The 17,556-nt window shown below is 43.3% G+C and overlaps 1 protein-coding gene across 1 annotated transcript; it reads right to left on the bottom strand.

The window, feature by feature from the left end:
• Positions 1-2,104: 2,104 nt before the first annotated feature.
• On the bottom strand, positions 2,105-16,253 carry LOC306932439 (cyclin-dependent kinase-like 1). The gene is made up of 10 exons (XM_079514258.1): positions 16,091-16,253; positions 14,156-14,404; positions 13,072-13,193; positions 8,264-8,336; positions 7,879-7,969; positions 4,580-4,780; positions 4,216-4,298; positions 4,061-4,117; positions 3,437-3,589; positions 2,105-2,238 (listed from the first exon to the last, which is right to left on the bottom strand). Exons 2-10 carry the CDS (start codon positions 14,321-14,323, stop codon positions 2,137-2,139), a joined length of 1,050 nt encoding a protein of 349 aa, XP_079370384.1. The 5' UTR covers positions 14,324-14,404; positions 16,091-16,253; the 3' UTR covers positions 2,105-2,136.
• Positions 16,254-17,556: the final 1,303 nt, after the last annotated feature.

Below are 17,556 nucleotides of genomic sequence, written 5' to 3'. Positions count from 1 at the left end.
TGCCTAAAATGTATTGATAATCTATCTGGTGAAAGCAAACAAACATAATTATCCTAGCATGAATAAATTCTTTATTTTCCTTCAATTCTTGTTCTTATTTTTATCTGGTGTATATAGGCATCACAATAGGAGAATGTAAGAATAACTTACTTGCCTACTACAATAATAAATTATGATTAAAAAAGAAAAAAATCCTTTACATACAGTACATCATACAGTACATACATACAGTACTTATTTGCCCTAGCAACTGGGAACCACAGGAGAGGGCATAAGAGCCACATGCGGATCTAGAGCACCAGGTTGCCTACCCCTGCCTTAGGTTAAGCACAAAGTTTGCTGTTGCTTATTTGAAATGTGTTTGCACATCATATTACAAAATCATAGCAAATCATGTTCACCCAAGTTCTACACGGTACTATTGTTTTTAGTCACTGTAAGATTTTTGTAGTGACATAATTATGTCCTGCAATGAGCCGAATACAAAACAGCAACAACCAATGATGTTCTCATTGATAAGACACTATGTTGTGAAACACAAGAGTGAAGACAAGTTGGCGGAACAATTGGTGAAACAGGTTAGTGCAGCAGGTTATGAATACACATTAGTATAGAAGCCGAGTCTTCCTGACCAGGAACCATCATTGTTATGTGTAGTCTGCAAAAGGACATTTAAAGCTGCACTGTATGCAACTTTCCTCTTCTACCACATATTTGAACCCGGTTTCCTGCTTAAGAAGTGCTGACATTTTTACCATTGATCCAATAGAGCTGGCATGCTTGCTCAGGGGATAAATCAGCTACAATCAGGTAAAAATGTGTGTCAGATCCTGTGTCTAGGTGAGACATGACCTTTGACACGATCTAAATGTCTCAAAGAGCAGGGAGACAAAATACAACCACCCCAATTGTATAACTATACGGATTGGAAAAAGTTACATTGTATTTGTTTTGTTTTTTTAAAGTGAGGCTTTATGTACACTGCTGTTTACTCTCCATTCTCTCTGTATTGATGGCACACCAGCAGGGGTTTTCATAAGAAATGATTTCTCATTAAAGACATGTGATTACATATTTCTATTTGTGCTCTCTTTACCCTGTTACCTTTCAACATGAATGCCACAGGCATTAAGTGACACCTACATAGTGTTCTCTAGATTGACGCTGAAGAAGGCCCTCGGGCCGAAACGTCCTTACTGTTGTTTGCTGCTGGGGGAAAACCAAATAAAGCTTTAATCCTTCCAGGATACTACGTGAGTGCTGGTATTATTTTCTATATGCCACAGGCAGCTCACATTTTATTCTGTGGGCATAACATACAACTGACTGCCAAACACACAGTGTCCATTTTGTACCATTTGTACACTCCCAGGGCCCTCTCTTGCACAGCATCATTGCTCATTTACAACTGTGCGGATATTGCCACACTATGAATAAGAAGTTCTTTGCATGGAAACAAAAGGGTGAGGAAAGATGGGAAGAGAGGGAGAGAAAAAGGTTATGCAGTTTATCTCTACACTTTCAAGTATTATATGTTAAAAAAAATATCTCTCAAAGATTAAGAATGTGGTGAATCCATGGCCTCCCGGCTTTCTTTAACTGCCATGCAATCCAGTGCTCTTGATGCACGCAAATATGAACATGCAGTATGAACGTGCAGTATGAACGTGTGATCTTAAGTTGATATCTCAAGATGTCACACATTGTCACCCTTGGACCAGATGAGGAGACGTTTGCAGGAAGGTTGTGATTGTGACCAGCAGCACGGCCACAGCGTTTGGTCCACCAGGTACTTGCTCCCGTAAATGGTTGCATGCTTTCACTTTGTGCAAGAGCAGATCCGTTCCCTCGGCTGAAAATTATTTGCGTCTTCTCCAACCTCGTCACTTAAATAACAATGTGCCATAGTGCAGGGGTGTATATAATTTATGTTGTTTTATGCCCAAAAACCCATGACTAATTCAGAGATTAAATACAACCCCTTTGTGTCTAATGCCTTGCTTTGCACCCAGATATGACGTTTTAGACCACCACCACCTCCTGAATGAACATTCAGGATTTTACATGGTGGAGGACATGGCCATTTTGAGCAGTTCAACCAGAACATCGTAGTCCACTGTGTGTCCAGTCAGTCAGTTAGATGTTGGGCAGGTGGTGGTCGTATCGGTGCCTGACTTGTTTCTTCACATCTGGAGCAGGTGAGATGTTGCTGCTTGGTAGCTGAGGGAGGTACTGAGGCTGGGGAGAGAGAGAGAGAGAGAGAGAGAGAGAGACAATTGTATCGTTTAAAAACGTTGACTGTGACTCAACATTTTCCATGTTCTAAAAAAGCATAGCATTGTTTGTTTGATTTTCAGGGAAGACATTGATTTAATTTAATTTCAGTACAAGATGAAAACCATGACTTGGAGCTGAGCTCTCCATTGACCACCTGAACCCTAGACTGGAACCCACCTAGCTTTCTATGGCATAGCAGGATCCGCCGGGAGAATCTAGACACAGCTGCGCGACATGAGACTAATTAATTAGAGCGATAGAGAGAGAGGTGTGTGTGTGTGTGTGTGTGTGTGTGTGTGTGTGTGTGTGTGTGTGTGTGTGTGTGTGTGTGTGTGTGTGGCAGAAATCAGCAGAGACAGCGACGTTTGCGCTACTGTTTGCCGAATTGAAGTGGACTCGGCCCCATACTTTTTTTTTCTCTAATCTGACATTTGATGAAAATAGCAAGTGTGCAATTAAACTTTTCACTCTAAAAAACATTAATTCACACTGATGATAGTCAATGACTCTGTCTAATGAAATCTATGACAAAGTTTAGTTCAGCAACACAATTGTTAGTCCTTACCCGTTCGAATATATGAACACCAAATGATGTACCATGTGGGTAATGCGGTTTAATAGATCATATTATTGATGTATTTTGAGGTGTAATCCGTCTGGTGTCATGGAAAGTAACTAAGTTAATTTACTTAAGTAGCCTACTGTACCTAAGTACAATTTTGAGGTATTTGGGTATTTGTAGGCTATAGTATTTCTAATTTCCAGTACTTTTACTGCATTTACTCCATTACATCTCAGAGTACTTTTATCCACTACATTTATTTGAAAACTTTAGTTACTAGTTACTTTGTAGATTTAGATTATTATTACAAAACATACATTGTGGTGATGCAACCCATTGTGAGCTTGTAGATCTGCTATTTTCAACAAAAGAAAATTGAATACATTTGAAAACTTGAAATGGGACATTCTGCATAGTGAGTACTTTCTACTTTTGGTACTTTAAGTACATTTTGATGCCAATACTTTTGTAATTTTACTCAAGTACATTTTGAATTCCGGACTTTTACTTGCAACAGAGTAGTTCTACATTGAAGTATAGATACTTTCACTGAAGGAAAACCACTGAGTACTTTTTTCCACCACTGGCAGTACGTACCGCTGCCTGTCTGCGCCTGGAGGCCTTGTCGTGTCGTCTTCCGGGGCGCTCCCCCTCGCGGCCCCACGCCGCCCCAGCGTCCTCCTGGAAGTACGGCAGGGCCAGCACCTCCTCACAGGACAGCCTGAGGGCTGGTTCCATCACCAGACAGGACTGAACGCACGCATGCACGCACGCGCACACACACACACACACACACACACACACACACACACACACACACACACACACACACACACACACACACGCACACGCACACGTTACACACGAACCATACACCGAGTACGCAGTTGTCCAGGATGGTCCACAACTATAGGGCATAGCAGTGGGCGTGCTTTTCTGGTTCCACTGAAGAATTGGCCGTTCATTTTTCCCATAGAGATTTTCAAAAATCTTCTTTTTCTTTCTTTTGTCACAGAATCAAAGGTTTTATGGTCATGGTTCACACCAGGATCCTGGATGGATTGATTCTAAGCTTAAAATATTTGATGTCGTTTTCTTCGTAAATCTCTTTGGGACAAATGAATGGCCGATTTTTCAGTGGAACCAGAAAGTCACGCCCACTACTATGCTGCCATGCTGCTATACAGTAGCGTAAACAACAAATACAATAGCATGATGTACCATCATAACCTGGAGTGCATGAGGGGCCACAGCATGGAAGCGCTTCTCCAGAGGCTCCTGTACAAAATAGACGGTAATAAATGAAGTGATGAGCAGAACCTAAACCAACTGGATCCCTCCTGAATGCATGTAGTGTAACACAGGACAGTACGCACCGTTGTGTCGGGTTCAGGGATACTGACTCCACTGAAGAACACGTTGGAATGGAACACTTGCTGATGCCGAGGGATCAGGTCACCTGTGTGTGTGTGTGTGTGTGTGTGTGTGTGTGTGTGTGTGTGTGTGTGTGTGTGTGTGTGTGTGTGTGTGTGTGTGTGTGTGTGTGCACAAAGATTCACATCATCATAATCCTCTTTACAGTAGCACACACTATAGATCAGTCATTCTCAAACTTTTTCATGTCATGGACCCCAAAATGTTGTACTGTACTGTACTGTACTGTACTGTACTGTACTGTACTGTACTGTACTGTACTGTACTGTACTGTACTGTACTGTACTGTACTGTACTGTACTGTACCTAGAGTCTTCATAATGAGATAGAGCTGGTCCACGTCAGACCTGCCAGGCCACAGTGGGTTCCCACTGAGCAGCTCAGAGAACACACAGCCCAGGGCCCACATGTCCACAGGGGCCCCGTACTGGGTGTCTCCCACCAGCAGCTCCGGGGCCCGGTACCACCGGGTCGCTACGTAGTCTGTGTAGTCATCGCCTGGCCCCGCTGCAACGACACAAGAGTGAGAAAGAAAGACAGACATACTGTAACTATCCTGTGTGAATGCTTTCTTTGATGCCTTGCTTTGGTCATGTCACGTGCACCCTGGGTCATACAAGATAAATAATAATCATTACTGTTGGGGCTTTTTCCAGGCGTCATTGATAAATATAGTAGACTGACAAGAAATGGGGAGAGAGGGCCTGGGCCGTGGCTCAGTGGTCCAGGCACCTTGGCCGGCAGCCAAAGCCTGGCAGTGTGCCGTGGGTTCGACTCCCGATCCCGGCAGCCTTTACTGCATGTCACTCCCCCATCTCTCTCCCCCATTTCCTGTCAGCCTACTGTCTGTCCCTCTATAAAAAATATAAAATACAAAGGCGAAAGCCGCAAAAAAAAACATTACAAAAAAAAGAAATGGGGAGAGAGAGATGGGGAGTGACCCGCAGCCATCAGGGCCAATAAAACACTTTTTTGAATACGATAAACTCGTTCACAAATTGTTCGACGGGTGGCTGGCATCTCCCTTAGAGATAGGGTGAGAAGGTCAGTCACGTGAGAGAGACTCGGAGTAGAGTCGCTGCTTCTTCGCCTGGAAAGGAGCCAGCTTAGGTTCGGGCATCTGGTTAGGATGCCTCTCGGGCGTCTCCCTAGGGAGGTCCTCGATGCACGTCCCACTGGGAGGATACCCCGGGACAGACCAAGGCGCAGTTGGAGGAAACACATCGACTCACTGGCCTTGGAACGTCTCGGGATCCCCCAGGAGGAAGTCATTAATGTTGCTCTGGTGGAGCTGTTGCCCCCGCGACCCGACTACGGATAAGCGGTTGAAGATGGATGGATGGATGTTCACAAATTGAGGAAGAGGAGGGACAACAAAAAATGAGTGGAACATGGACAAAATGGACAGACTGACCGTATTTGCTCACAATATCAGCAAGATTGCATATTTTTTGCATGAATGTTGTCATGTTAAGATTTTTACTATTTAAGTAAAAAAAAAAAAAATCTAATTTTACATTAAAAACAAATGCTGTCGTTTATGGAGCCTTAGAAGAAGAAAGTCCTTCTGCATACCTACAGTGGACAGGTGCGTCGGATTACTGGAACTGGAGAAGGATCCCGCACACTGTCTTCACTTACATAATTAGATTTATTGAGCAACGTTTCAGACCTTCATCAGGCATAAAGAAGAACTGACAAACAGTCAGTATAAGTACAACTCTGGGATCAGCGGGGGCCAATCAGATGCCCCGTGCTAATCCGTTACCATGGAGAGGGACTGCCCACAGGTGGTATATTCTTTCCATGATAAAAGGAACATTTTTATACCAAGTAGAATAAATACAGCTACAACAGAATAAATCAATCAGTAGAGAAAGGCAATATAAACAATACAAATAGAATACCTTTAGGGTGTACTGACTGAGGCAACAAATGAATATTGGACAATTATACAAATAAAATATATTTATATTATATATTTAAAAGGAGCCCAAATAACCATCTGAAAGTAGAACAACATAATTTGACGTGAAACAGACATTACCGTGTCAAAGCCAATCTGTGGTGATCTGGAGCTACCTAATGTGTGGCTATTGTTTTCACTTTTCAGGTGAACACCTGAGAGGCCAGATGATTTCAGATTGCAAATTAGCTACATTAATACTAAAGTTAAGTGGCTTTAGGTTGAGGAGATCTCAGGGTTGCCATGCAAAGCCACGGATATCCCCCAACCCAGCAGAAATTAAATTCAGGAGACTCCTGACAGATTCAGGAGGGTTGGCAACCCTGATATTAGTCCTGTCCACCCTAGTGAGGCAGGCTAGAACCGCGAACCGGCCCTGTGAATTGATGCCACAAATTAATCCATCTCCTACTCAGCAAGTGGGAGTTAATAGGTGGTTAATTACCGAAATAGGAAAGCTAATGCACAAAGTGTCTTTTGTGAGATTTACAGCAGGGAACTTGTGCTGCTATTGTTGAAGGTATTCAAGTGGAGGCTTAGACTCGAGTATTGTGTTTCTAACAAGCTATTGGTAGAAACACAATACTAAGCTGTTCTGCCACTGTGGTTGAGGCTCAGGACATGGAGGAGAGGTTGGATCGTTATGTTGGCTCAAGAATGATCAATCACAGTTGTGCAATCAGGCTAACGTGGTGCTTGTTGGCTGCCTTCCTGTAAATAGTTTTAGCTGATTCCAAAAATGTCTTCTAAATCCTAACAGTTTTCTGAAAAACGCATGTTGCTATATCAGACCTTCAGAATAAAATAGAACAGCGCACATCCTCCGATCTTGGTGCTGAGCCAAACTGTTAAACTAACATAAATCTTGAAGAAAAGCAAAGGCCGGTATTGGTCTTTTTCAAGTACTTGAAAAAGACCAATACCGGTAGAAACATTGTATGTCCTGCCTGCTGTGATTGTGAATAAAATACGTGGAGCATTACAAAAGTGAGTTGCGAGCCTTTGATTTTCTTCGCTATATCAGACCTTGTCATTGTCAAGGACCCGCAAACGTTTTTGGCTGCGAGGCCCCCATTTAAAAAATACTTTGCTGAAAATTGCCGATCGACAAGCTCACAATGCATCGCAGCAAAAGCTTTCCCCACAACACGGATGCTGGGGTTTAAGTTGTTAACGTCACAAGACGCAATTAAGCCATCCTACAACATGCTAGATGAAGATAAGCATAGAGTAAAACAAACTAAAAAAATATGGTCGCAGTGGAACTATTAACTATTCAACTCAAGCTAAACTATCTATAGCCAGCCAACATACTGTAGTGTAGATAAAGGTACGCATTGAATATTGAACACTGAATAACAAGAGGGAAGAGGAGTGGGGGGATTACAAAACCATGCTGACTGAGTTAACTACATGTAAGGTATGGTAACCAAACACCCCCAACCCCAAGGCAGGCTGGGTAAAAGGAGAACACTGACAGACTCTATACGCGATGCATTAACACAAACAACGAAAGTGAAGAGGACTAAAACAAGGGCTCATAATATAGGGTAATTGTTGAATAAGTCATGAAGGGCTCCCGGTGACACTAAATGCACATAAATGCGCTGGCATCTTGGGTGACCTGTGTTATACGTACTCAGAATACGGGCGAAGCCGAAGTCACACAGCTTGATGACTCCTGTCTTTGTCAGCAGGATGTTCTCGGGCTTCACGTCTCGGTGGATGCACTATAACACACACACACACACACACACACACACACACACACACACACACACACACACACACACACACACACACACACACACACACACACACACACACACACACACACACACACACACACACACACACAGGATGAGACATTTAGGACCGTCTCATTGTGACACAGACACTGGCTCATATTAAAGGAATACTTTTTATTTTCAACCGTATCTCCATAGACCTTATCTATATACAAACATTGAGACTGTGCATAAAGTCTGTATAGAAGATATATGAGTGAATGTGAATATACTGACATTGTGTTTGTGGCAGAAGTTGACAGCCTGTAGAGTCTGCCATACAATGCTCTTCAGCTGAGCCTCTGGAACCCTGCAGAAAACGTGCAATTACTAACATGTTTTTTACTCAGAATTGCTCGTATTTTGTGTGCCATTTCTTATTATGCCTTGGATGGCAATTGGATGATTTGATGCGTATTGTTCCAAAAATGTGTTTTGCAAAAATCAACCTGTTGGTGGTGCTATAACAGGCCAATGTGAAAAGGGTGGGATATATTCCTCAGCCTATAGTAGGAAAGTCTGTGAAAGATTTCACGTAAATTGAACGCTGCGTTCATGATTTTAGGCTTTTTGTTCAAAACGGGCCAATCCTGCAAACTTTGAAAGCCAATGTTATCCAATTAGGATGGAATATGAAATATCGGACAGATCCGTCTTGAACACATGACTATAGAGATACTGTGAAACGATTTGCGGAATTTTTGGACAGAATCTGGAGGAGTAATATAAAAAAATGTGTTTTACAATTGTCGGCCTCCTGGTGGTGCTATAACAAGCCGTTCTGGAAAACTTGGGGCAGAGGTTCGTCGTTGGCATCCAGGGAGTGTGTGTGCAAAATTTGGCATCGACCGGGTTAACACGATCGTTAAAACGATTCACAGGAGGCAGGCAGTGATCACCCCATTTGCACAGTGCACACGCCCCTGCACCACCTCGTACAATTCAGTCTACTTGTGGGCAAGGCGCAAGTTGGCACCTGTCAACAAGCCTGTTAAATCTGTATGAGTCGGGGCCATTTACAACAAAAGGCCTCACCATAAATGTGATCAGACCTAGAGTGGTGTTTGAAGGGTTAATTTGGTGTACTACTAAAGAGAGCAAAGTTAGACTACTGTGCAGTCCAGTCTTGTGCAAGAAGCATGGGAAGTACAGGCTCTCTGTAGCTAAGCTGTTGCTATGCAAATAAGTCACAAAAAGGCACGCAGCAGAGAATGGCAGGAATAAGGAACACTATTGTATTACTTGGGTGGAACATGAGAATTCAGTAATCTCCACGCCATCAGGCAACAGAGTGTCAATGTAAAATGAAAGAAGTGAAAGCTGTAAATGGTGATGTAAGGAAGTAGTGAGGTCATAGGCATACTGTACCAACAAAGCTAGATACTACATATACATGTTTAAAAATGTTACTAGTATGGGTTTAAAGGAATGAAACCTTACATCAATGTTAATTTTGTCGACTAAGACTAAGGTTTTTGATATCTCGTCGACTACGACTAGACTAACAAAAAATAATTTCAGAAGACTAAATGGGACTAAAGTGTTTTCAAAAGACTAAGACTAAATGGCACTCCACTTAAAGTATCTGTTACTGCTACTCAGAGTAGCAGACAGTGTCAGTCGGATGCTCACCATTGTTTTGTTTGTGATCAGAGCAGAGATTTTGTACTACACACTAAGGCATTGTAGTATTGTACTAGCTGCATTTAGCCTACTGTAGGTACCATGTGCAACGGCATTACAGTATTACAGCCAATATGGTGTTTTGTTTATTCTTTTGAGAATTGGTTGGGTCATTGCATGAAACATTTTATTGTTTAGTATCAAATGACTGAAAAAGAAATAAACATATTTATTTTTCAGTCATTTGATACCCCAAGAACACGCCCAGGGGGCCGGGCCGGTTCTGGCGAGCCGCCCCGCATCCGAAATGGTTGAGAAATGACAGAGTTACGGTGTGGGGGTACCCAGGGGGTCCCTGTACTGTACTGTACTGTACTGTACTGTACTGTACTGTACTGTACTGTACTGTACTGTACTGTACTGTACTGTACTGTAACACCCCAAATCATTGTGTGTGTGTGTGTGTGTGTGTGTGTGTGTGTGTGTGTGTGTGTGTGTGTGTGTGTGTGTGTGTGTGTGTGTGTTAGGCTGCGCAACAGTGACACTTGGTTGCATCAATAAAACTATCCAACGGATCTCTTAGCAAAATACAAGCACACGATTCCCGATGAAGCCGGTCGACTTGACATATGGCTTGAGTGGGTGCGGCAAAAACTGTGGGAGGAGTAGCGCGGCAAAGTATCGCTCATTTACAATAACATTAGTCTGGTTGCCCTGGGGGGGTCGGAAGTACAATGGTTCAGTCAGACAACTCACGAATAGATTTACCAATATTTATTACAGAATGAGTAATCAGTGTGCATATGATATTTGACTTGGCGTTCGGCTCTGCTGGATTTTCTCCCTGCTCAGCACGATTAAGCACCAACAAAAACATTAAGAGCAGGGAGATAGATATACAATAAAACCCCCCATGGGGAGCATAAATGACAGAGCCCACCGGTGGTGCTGGGAGAAAACTGGGAGAAAACATCACATACAACCAGGAACCATGCAGAGGAAGGCAGGAAGAGCATGCAGTCTAGTGAGCTTAAGTAGCCCGCCCAATTGGTCAGCTGACTGCCGCATCGGCGAATGACGTGTGGGAGTATAGTATGCGCCTTTGAGCATGGCATGAACCCCCTCGAGTATGTCTGACTGAACTAACTCCGCAGGCTACGTCTCATTTATAAAATAGGAAAAAGGAGAATTGTCTCAGGTAGGCTACTTCTATACGACTAGGCCGATCTACAAGCTCACAACGGATTGTGTGTAGATTGGCTATTTTCGCAATTGTTTTGATAAAACAGGCACATTGATTGATTGAAATTTGTATTTCACAGTATGTAGAATGGGTACATTTCAAACGAAAGCACAAGTCAATACAAAAACTGTTACTTGTTTACAACAGCGTCCACCATTTTCAATTAATCAGAACATTTAGACGTACAAATACACTTCTATAAAAAAGAAATCACACCCGTGTGAAGTGAGTGGTGCAACTCTGTGTGTGTGGGGGGGGGGGTCGGAAGTTCCAGACCCACAGGAATGTAACCAGGGTGCCGGCCCGATTCCGGCGAGCCGCCCCGCGTCCGAAACGGTTGAGAAATGTTACCGTGTGGGGGTCCCTCTACTGTACCCTGTACTGTACTGTACTGTACTGTACTGTACTGTACTGTACTGTACTGTACTGTACTGTACTGGCACACCCAAAATCACCATATATACAGTTAATATGTGCGTGTGTGTTTGTGTGTGTGTTAGGTTGCGCACAGGTGGTGAAAAACAACCATGCTGTTGTTGACAAAAATAGCGGTGCTGAGCCTTCTCGTGGCGGCCCTGTTTTCACTCATTTTACAATACCACACACTTCTCAATAATTCGTAATTTATTCTAATTGTTGTTATTGCAATTTACGAGCTGCGTTCGCTTCCCGCATTTGCGCGGCTTACTTGTATTAAGGAAGTATTTAGTATTTAGACATCAGGGTTAATCTGGTTAAATGGTGATCACTTTCTACTCTCTCACTATTCAGGCATTTCCATAAAGAAGTGTTACTACACACACAGGCCCTCTTATTACCCGGGTAACTGTATGCCCACCGTCTCCCACGGTAACCACTGCCTTTGTTTTCAGGAGCAGCTAGGGTTTCTGCTGCATGGCATTGTGGGTAAAATAAAAAAGGAAATCTAGTCAGGCAACAACTAGCCATTGTGGGGCCTGGTCCAGTGTCACACAACACAACATATAACTGCTTTTGTAAATAGATTGTGTGTGGGTCACATGACAAATGCCAATGTTGTCACCCATTTTCTTTGAAGCGTAAACATTCTACTCCCTGGGGCTCAGCCTCTCAGCCTCTCACATTGCCAACATTCTGTATTTTTTAAACGTCTCATGGCAACGCTGTGGCCTCTTTCTCTGTGCAAGTAACCCTGTTGGCCCTCTGCCGTTTGCGTGTCGTCACCGGCTGCCTGCCTGCCTGCCTGCCTGCCTGCCTGCCTGCCTGCCTGACTGACTGGGTGACTGATGCACTCGTGTGAGAGTGTGTGTGCAATGCAGATGACGTACTGCCAAGAGAGAATAAAAGAGGTCTGCTAATGTGCCAATACACATTCCATATTCAAATACATTTAACAAAAAAATTTTGGATGGTTGGTTGCGCACACAGACAGTAAGACCTCCCCCTATCCACAAGGAGGAGCAGTGCACCAAAGCCCATTTAAGAACAAAATGCCTCTAATCCAGCATACACGCAGTGTCCGACTTTCGTGACTTGATTTTTTCTTTTCCATACCGATTGCCTATGATTGGCTTCCAAAGTTTGCAGGGGCAGCCTCTTGTTTTTCCACACATACTATAACTTTGCATGCACATACCCACTAGGCCAATGAAGTACCTCCACCCCCCAAAAGCATTCAAATCACCTCATGGTGGCAATACACAACCCACTTCACGTATTGCCCAATAACTCTTGAACCGTATGTTGTACAATCACTATCTTTTCTTCCCTCAATTCCTTGGATCATGATGCAACTCCCCATGAAGGCTTTGTGTGATTTTCTTTTCATGCCGGTTTGTCTCTATGGTCAACTTTAGGTTTCCATAACATGGAATTGTGAATATTGTCACTGGTGGTAAATGTGCAGTTTAATTATAGGTGCAATTAGCCCTTACTTTTCACACCTGCATTTGCAGCACCGTCGCTAGGCATACGTGCAAGACGTAGGGCGACACGCCGAGGGGGGCAACAAAATGTGCCAAAAAGTGCCAAGCCAAGCTAATAATAATTTTCCCCCGTGGCTCCGCCACTTAATATGTGTGCATCCTCGCACACGGGTTTGGGGCAGCACAAACATAATATGCGTAGGGCAACGAAATAGTCAGCGACGTGCCTGTGCATTTGTGAACGTGCGTGCGTGTGAGATGAAAACGTGGCCTACCCTCTGGGGTGCTTGTCCAGCTCATTGAGGACAGTCTGCTCACAGAACTCAAAGACCAGGTGCAGTCTCCTCTTCCTCCTGAAGACCTCCAGCAGGTTCACCAGGTTCACGTGTTTCAGCAGCTAGAAAACACGCAGACAATCAGCTTAATATCGTTGCTGTTGTCGGTCAAAAAGCTGTTAATTACTTAATTCCAGCTACAGTGTCACAAAAATAGATGATCTACAAGCTATTTTGGGGATTCAAATCCTGAAAAGTAGCAGCACTGCAGTATAGGCATGATCAAGCGTAGAGCGCTCTTATCATCGTACATCATCATACATCATCTCATTCCAGCCAATCCGAATTTGCGTCCTCACCTTCGTCATCAATGTTCGTGTTACGCAATGTTTGTGTTTACACGAAAACTGAAAATTGTCCATTCATTGTCAATGGCACTTGGCGTTTGTGTAGGACAACGTTTGTGTTTGCACAAACTTTTTGTTTGCTAGCGCCCCTGCAAATAAAGATCTAATCATTATGGATCCTGAGAACCACATGGGAACAGTGTGGCTCCAATGGTAATCTCTGCCTTTATGTTACCAGTTCTATAAGTTAGCCTACTGACAGTAAGTCTGTGGTTCTGTGCACAAGGCATTGCTCGACAGTTTCCGAGATCAGCTGAGTACAAATGCACGCGTGTCATACCTGCCAACTCTCATGCATTCAGGAGACTCTTTTTATTTGAACATTTCTCCTACTTTTCTCCTGCTTTTGGGGATTTCACCCTTTTTACGTGGTCAACCCATGTGTCAAAGGACCATATACACCCCCCTCTCACAAACCCACACAGTGACACACAGTGACACACAGTGACATGCACGCACGCACGCACGCACGCACGCACGCACGCACGCACGCACGCACGCACGCACGCACGCACGCACGCACGCACGCACGCACGCACACACACACACACACACACACACACACACACACACACACATAAACTGTGTGTAATAATGATTACTTCATTCCATTTCAATGTGCATGTGCACCTGTGTCTGTGTGCACGCACATGGTGCTATGTAATCAAGCTCATCACCTTGAGCATCCGTATCTCCCTCAGCGCTATCTTCTTGATGACCGGGTCGTCCTCTGACTCCACAAACTTCTTGATGGCGACCACCTGGCCGGTGTCTCTGTGTCGGCACTTGAACACCACGCCGTACGAGCCCTCTCCGATCTTGGACAGCTTCTCATATCTCTCCATATCCCCGCGGAGGACAGAGGAAGAATTGCAGCTCAAAGAAGAAGACAGAGGCGAGGCGAGACGAGACGAGAAGCTCACCACCTGTCAAAGAAGCAATTTTCAATTAGGGTATATGCACAGCAGCCATTTTCGAAAGAACTCTTTCCTACTCCCGGGCCCCTTCCCTAACTGCTACCCCATTAACTAGTCTGAGAGTTTACAAATGGAACCAAATGGACCCATGTGGTTCAATTTGGTTCAATTTGGTTCAATTTGGTTCCATTGGACCCTTGCGGGTTGCGGGTCCGTTTGGTTCCATGTACACTCCCGTACTGGGGCCATTTGGAACAGGCTCAAGGACACTCTGAGAGGTGTAGCAGAGTGTTTCCATGAGCCAACAGGCACAATAGACAAATCACATTGCATTGAAAAAGCAGGGTGGCAACGGGGTGGCATTTCATTAACTTAACAGCACCCTGACTCATGTTTGACCAAACACTGCCTTCAAGTATAAGGAGGAGTAGGAATTATTCTGTGTGCATACCAAATTCAATTCAATTCAATTCAATTCAATTCAATTCAATTCAATTCAATTCAATTCAATTCAATTCAATTCAATTCAATTCAATTCAAACAAGCTTTTATTGCCATAAGAAAACATTGCCAGAAAGTGTCAATTAAAACATACACACAAAATAAAGTAGGCCTATTGGAGGGGTACAGTGTGTGAACAGAGAGCTATTTATGTCCCATTATACAGGGTAGCCTAAAGCTATAATTGGCATAATATGTGACCATACCATTAACAATATATAATGGGAAAAAAATCTAAATTTCATCATGCTTTAAGTAGCATGTGACTTGTCAAACTAGGGGGTTTTCATGATGCTGAATCATCATTAGTTTTAGCATTAGTTTTGCACGAAAAATTGCCATGGCCGTCATCACAAATGTGATGATGTCAGCACATGTGGGTGATTAAGGCCGTTTTAGCCCAATGAGTGTTTTTTGGTACACAGGTTTAATGTTTGTCTTTAGTTACAATGAAGGGAAAGTTTACGTCATAATGTGTCTTTTACGTCATATTGTCTCTTTAATGTTAATGGCGTTTAAATGTTTGTGTTGGCACCATTTGTTTTACATCACCATTACATCACCTAATCAACATGAGTTAGACTTTAATATATTAGCGCCCCTCACTTCACACGGGTGTGATTTTTTTGCAAAACTAATGCTTGGAATGGATTCAGCATCATGAAAAACCCCTAGTTTGACAAGTGACATGCTCCATAAAGCATATTGAAATTTAGATATTTTTTTGCCTTCTGGTTGTTAATGGTATGGTCACATATTATGCCAATTGTGAAAATTGCTCAACATGCAAGTTAGCATTTGGCCGTTTCTAAATCCTGGGGACCCATACTCAACATTTCTAACATAAAACTTTGGTGTTTCTCAACATGTCCGGATTCACAATGGGGCTTTATATGGGCTGGCAGTGGCAAGTAGACTAAAGCAACAACACAGTTCACAAATCTTGCTGCTGTGTTCGCACATTGTTGTATTAATGTATTTCTGTTTGGGAGTTTAAAAAGAAAGATCCATAACGGAAAAATTGCGGATCGCATCCGCTATTTTCCCAGTATGTGTTCCATATTGTTCATTCAGACTCTGAATGAGGGACACACACTGAGAAAATAGGAGAGACAGCGAGGTGAACTCTAGCCAAGCAGATCGACAAGCTTTTGCAAGGAAATGCATAGTGACTTTTTAGAAGGTCGAACTCACCACTGTCAGCAGGTGGAGAGGCAGGTGACGGTCATCATTTGGGGGGCCAAGATGACTCTCACACAACAAACGGTGCAAAACCAAAAGCGTCCGTGCGCGCGTCCGTGCGCAAAATTAAACGCCTCGACAGTCCGTTCCCTTTGGAATTCATGTTTTCATTTGAAAAATGCTCTCTCTCTCTTTATCTCTCTCTCTCTCTCTCTCTCCGCCAGCCTCTCTCTCCCCTTCCGACGTCGCGCGTCCTGTGCGTCGTCGGTTACCATGGCTACCGTTCAGAGCCATGGTAACGATGCACAGGACTGAAAACTTCAGTCATTTCCCGTATAGGTCTACACAAGACGACTTGCATCATTGCATGGATTCCCAGTTCAAATCAATCAATTATAGATATACAATCCCTCCTTCACTTAGCTGCTTTAGTGTTATATTGCGTGTGTGCGTGTGTTGAGTGGAAAATATGGAAATAGCCTAATTCAGAAATGACCTGATGCTTCGATCGGTAACAAGACAACTCACCCCTAAAGCCACTTTTGGTGAGTTGTCCAGACAACTCACCCCTAAACGTGAAGACATCTCACCCCTGCTTTTTTAGGGGTGAGATGTCTTCACTTTCCGGGGTGAGATGTCTTCACTTTTGGCCACTTTCGGGGTGAGATGTCTTCACGTTTAGGGGTGAGTTGTCAGGACAACTCACCAAAAGTCTGACTGAATATGTAGCCTTTGAGCTATACTTTACTGAATATTTCACAAGAATATAACACAAGAGTTAAATGTACGGTCAAATGTAATGTAGTTTATTTAAATATAGAAACTACAGGCTACAGATGTAAATATATTTATGACACAGTAAAATGTCGAATTCGCCTTTAAGTATGTCACGGTCAAATGCATAATAAACCTTACAAATACAAACATTATTGTTTGTATGTAGGCTACCCAGTAGCCTACCCATATGATTAGATGAATGTGCAACATTGTTTCCATCTTCCAAAATGGAGATCTTAAATTGTTGAAAATGTCTTTAAACAAAAGATCACCATGAATTCAAGGCTTGTGTGTGTGTGTGTGTGTGTGTGTGTGTGTGTGTGTGTGTGTGTGTGCAAACTTCTGAAGAAATGTGAACTGAACCCCTCTCAATTTGGTTACTCCAGATGGCTGTCACTTTTCTCACATGCTAATGTAACTAGCAGTAGCAAGATCATTGTCCGAAAGTTCGCTTCGTTTGGCAGGTGTGAAGGCTCATTCGAATCCTAATGCGCAGCAAAGAACCGCATTCTACTCCTCCCAAAAACGGGGGTTTCACTTCGCTTCCAAGCGCACTTGATTTCGATTCGGTGCAGGTGGGAATGCAATCCGTAGCAAATAAAGGAAATGAAGCAAACTATCATGTGGCGGATAAGGAGCTAAACACAGTTGGAGACGGAGAAGGGATATTCATTTTACGCAGTGCAAAGATGTCCCGTTAT

This window comes from Electrona antarctica (assembly GCF_951216825.1).
Source record: "Electrona antarctica genome assembly, chromosome: 11".
Taxonomy (NCBI): domain Eukaryota; kingdom Metazoa; phylum Chordata; class Actinopteri; order Myctophiformes; family Myctophidae; genus Electrona; species Electrona antarctica.
The sequence above is the reverse complement of the archived record's forward strand: the minus strand, read 5'-3'. Positions and strand labels throughout refer to the sequence as shown.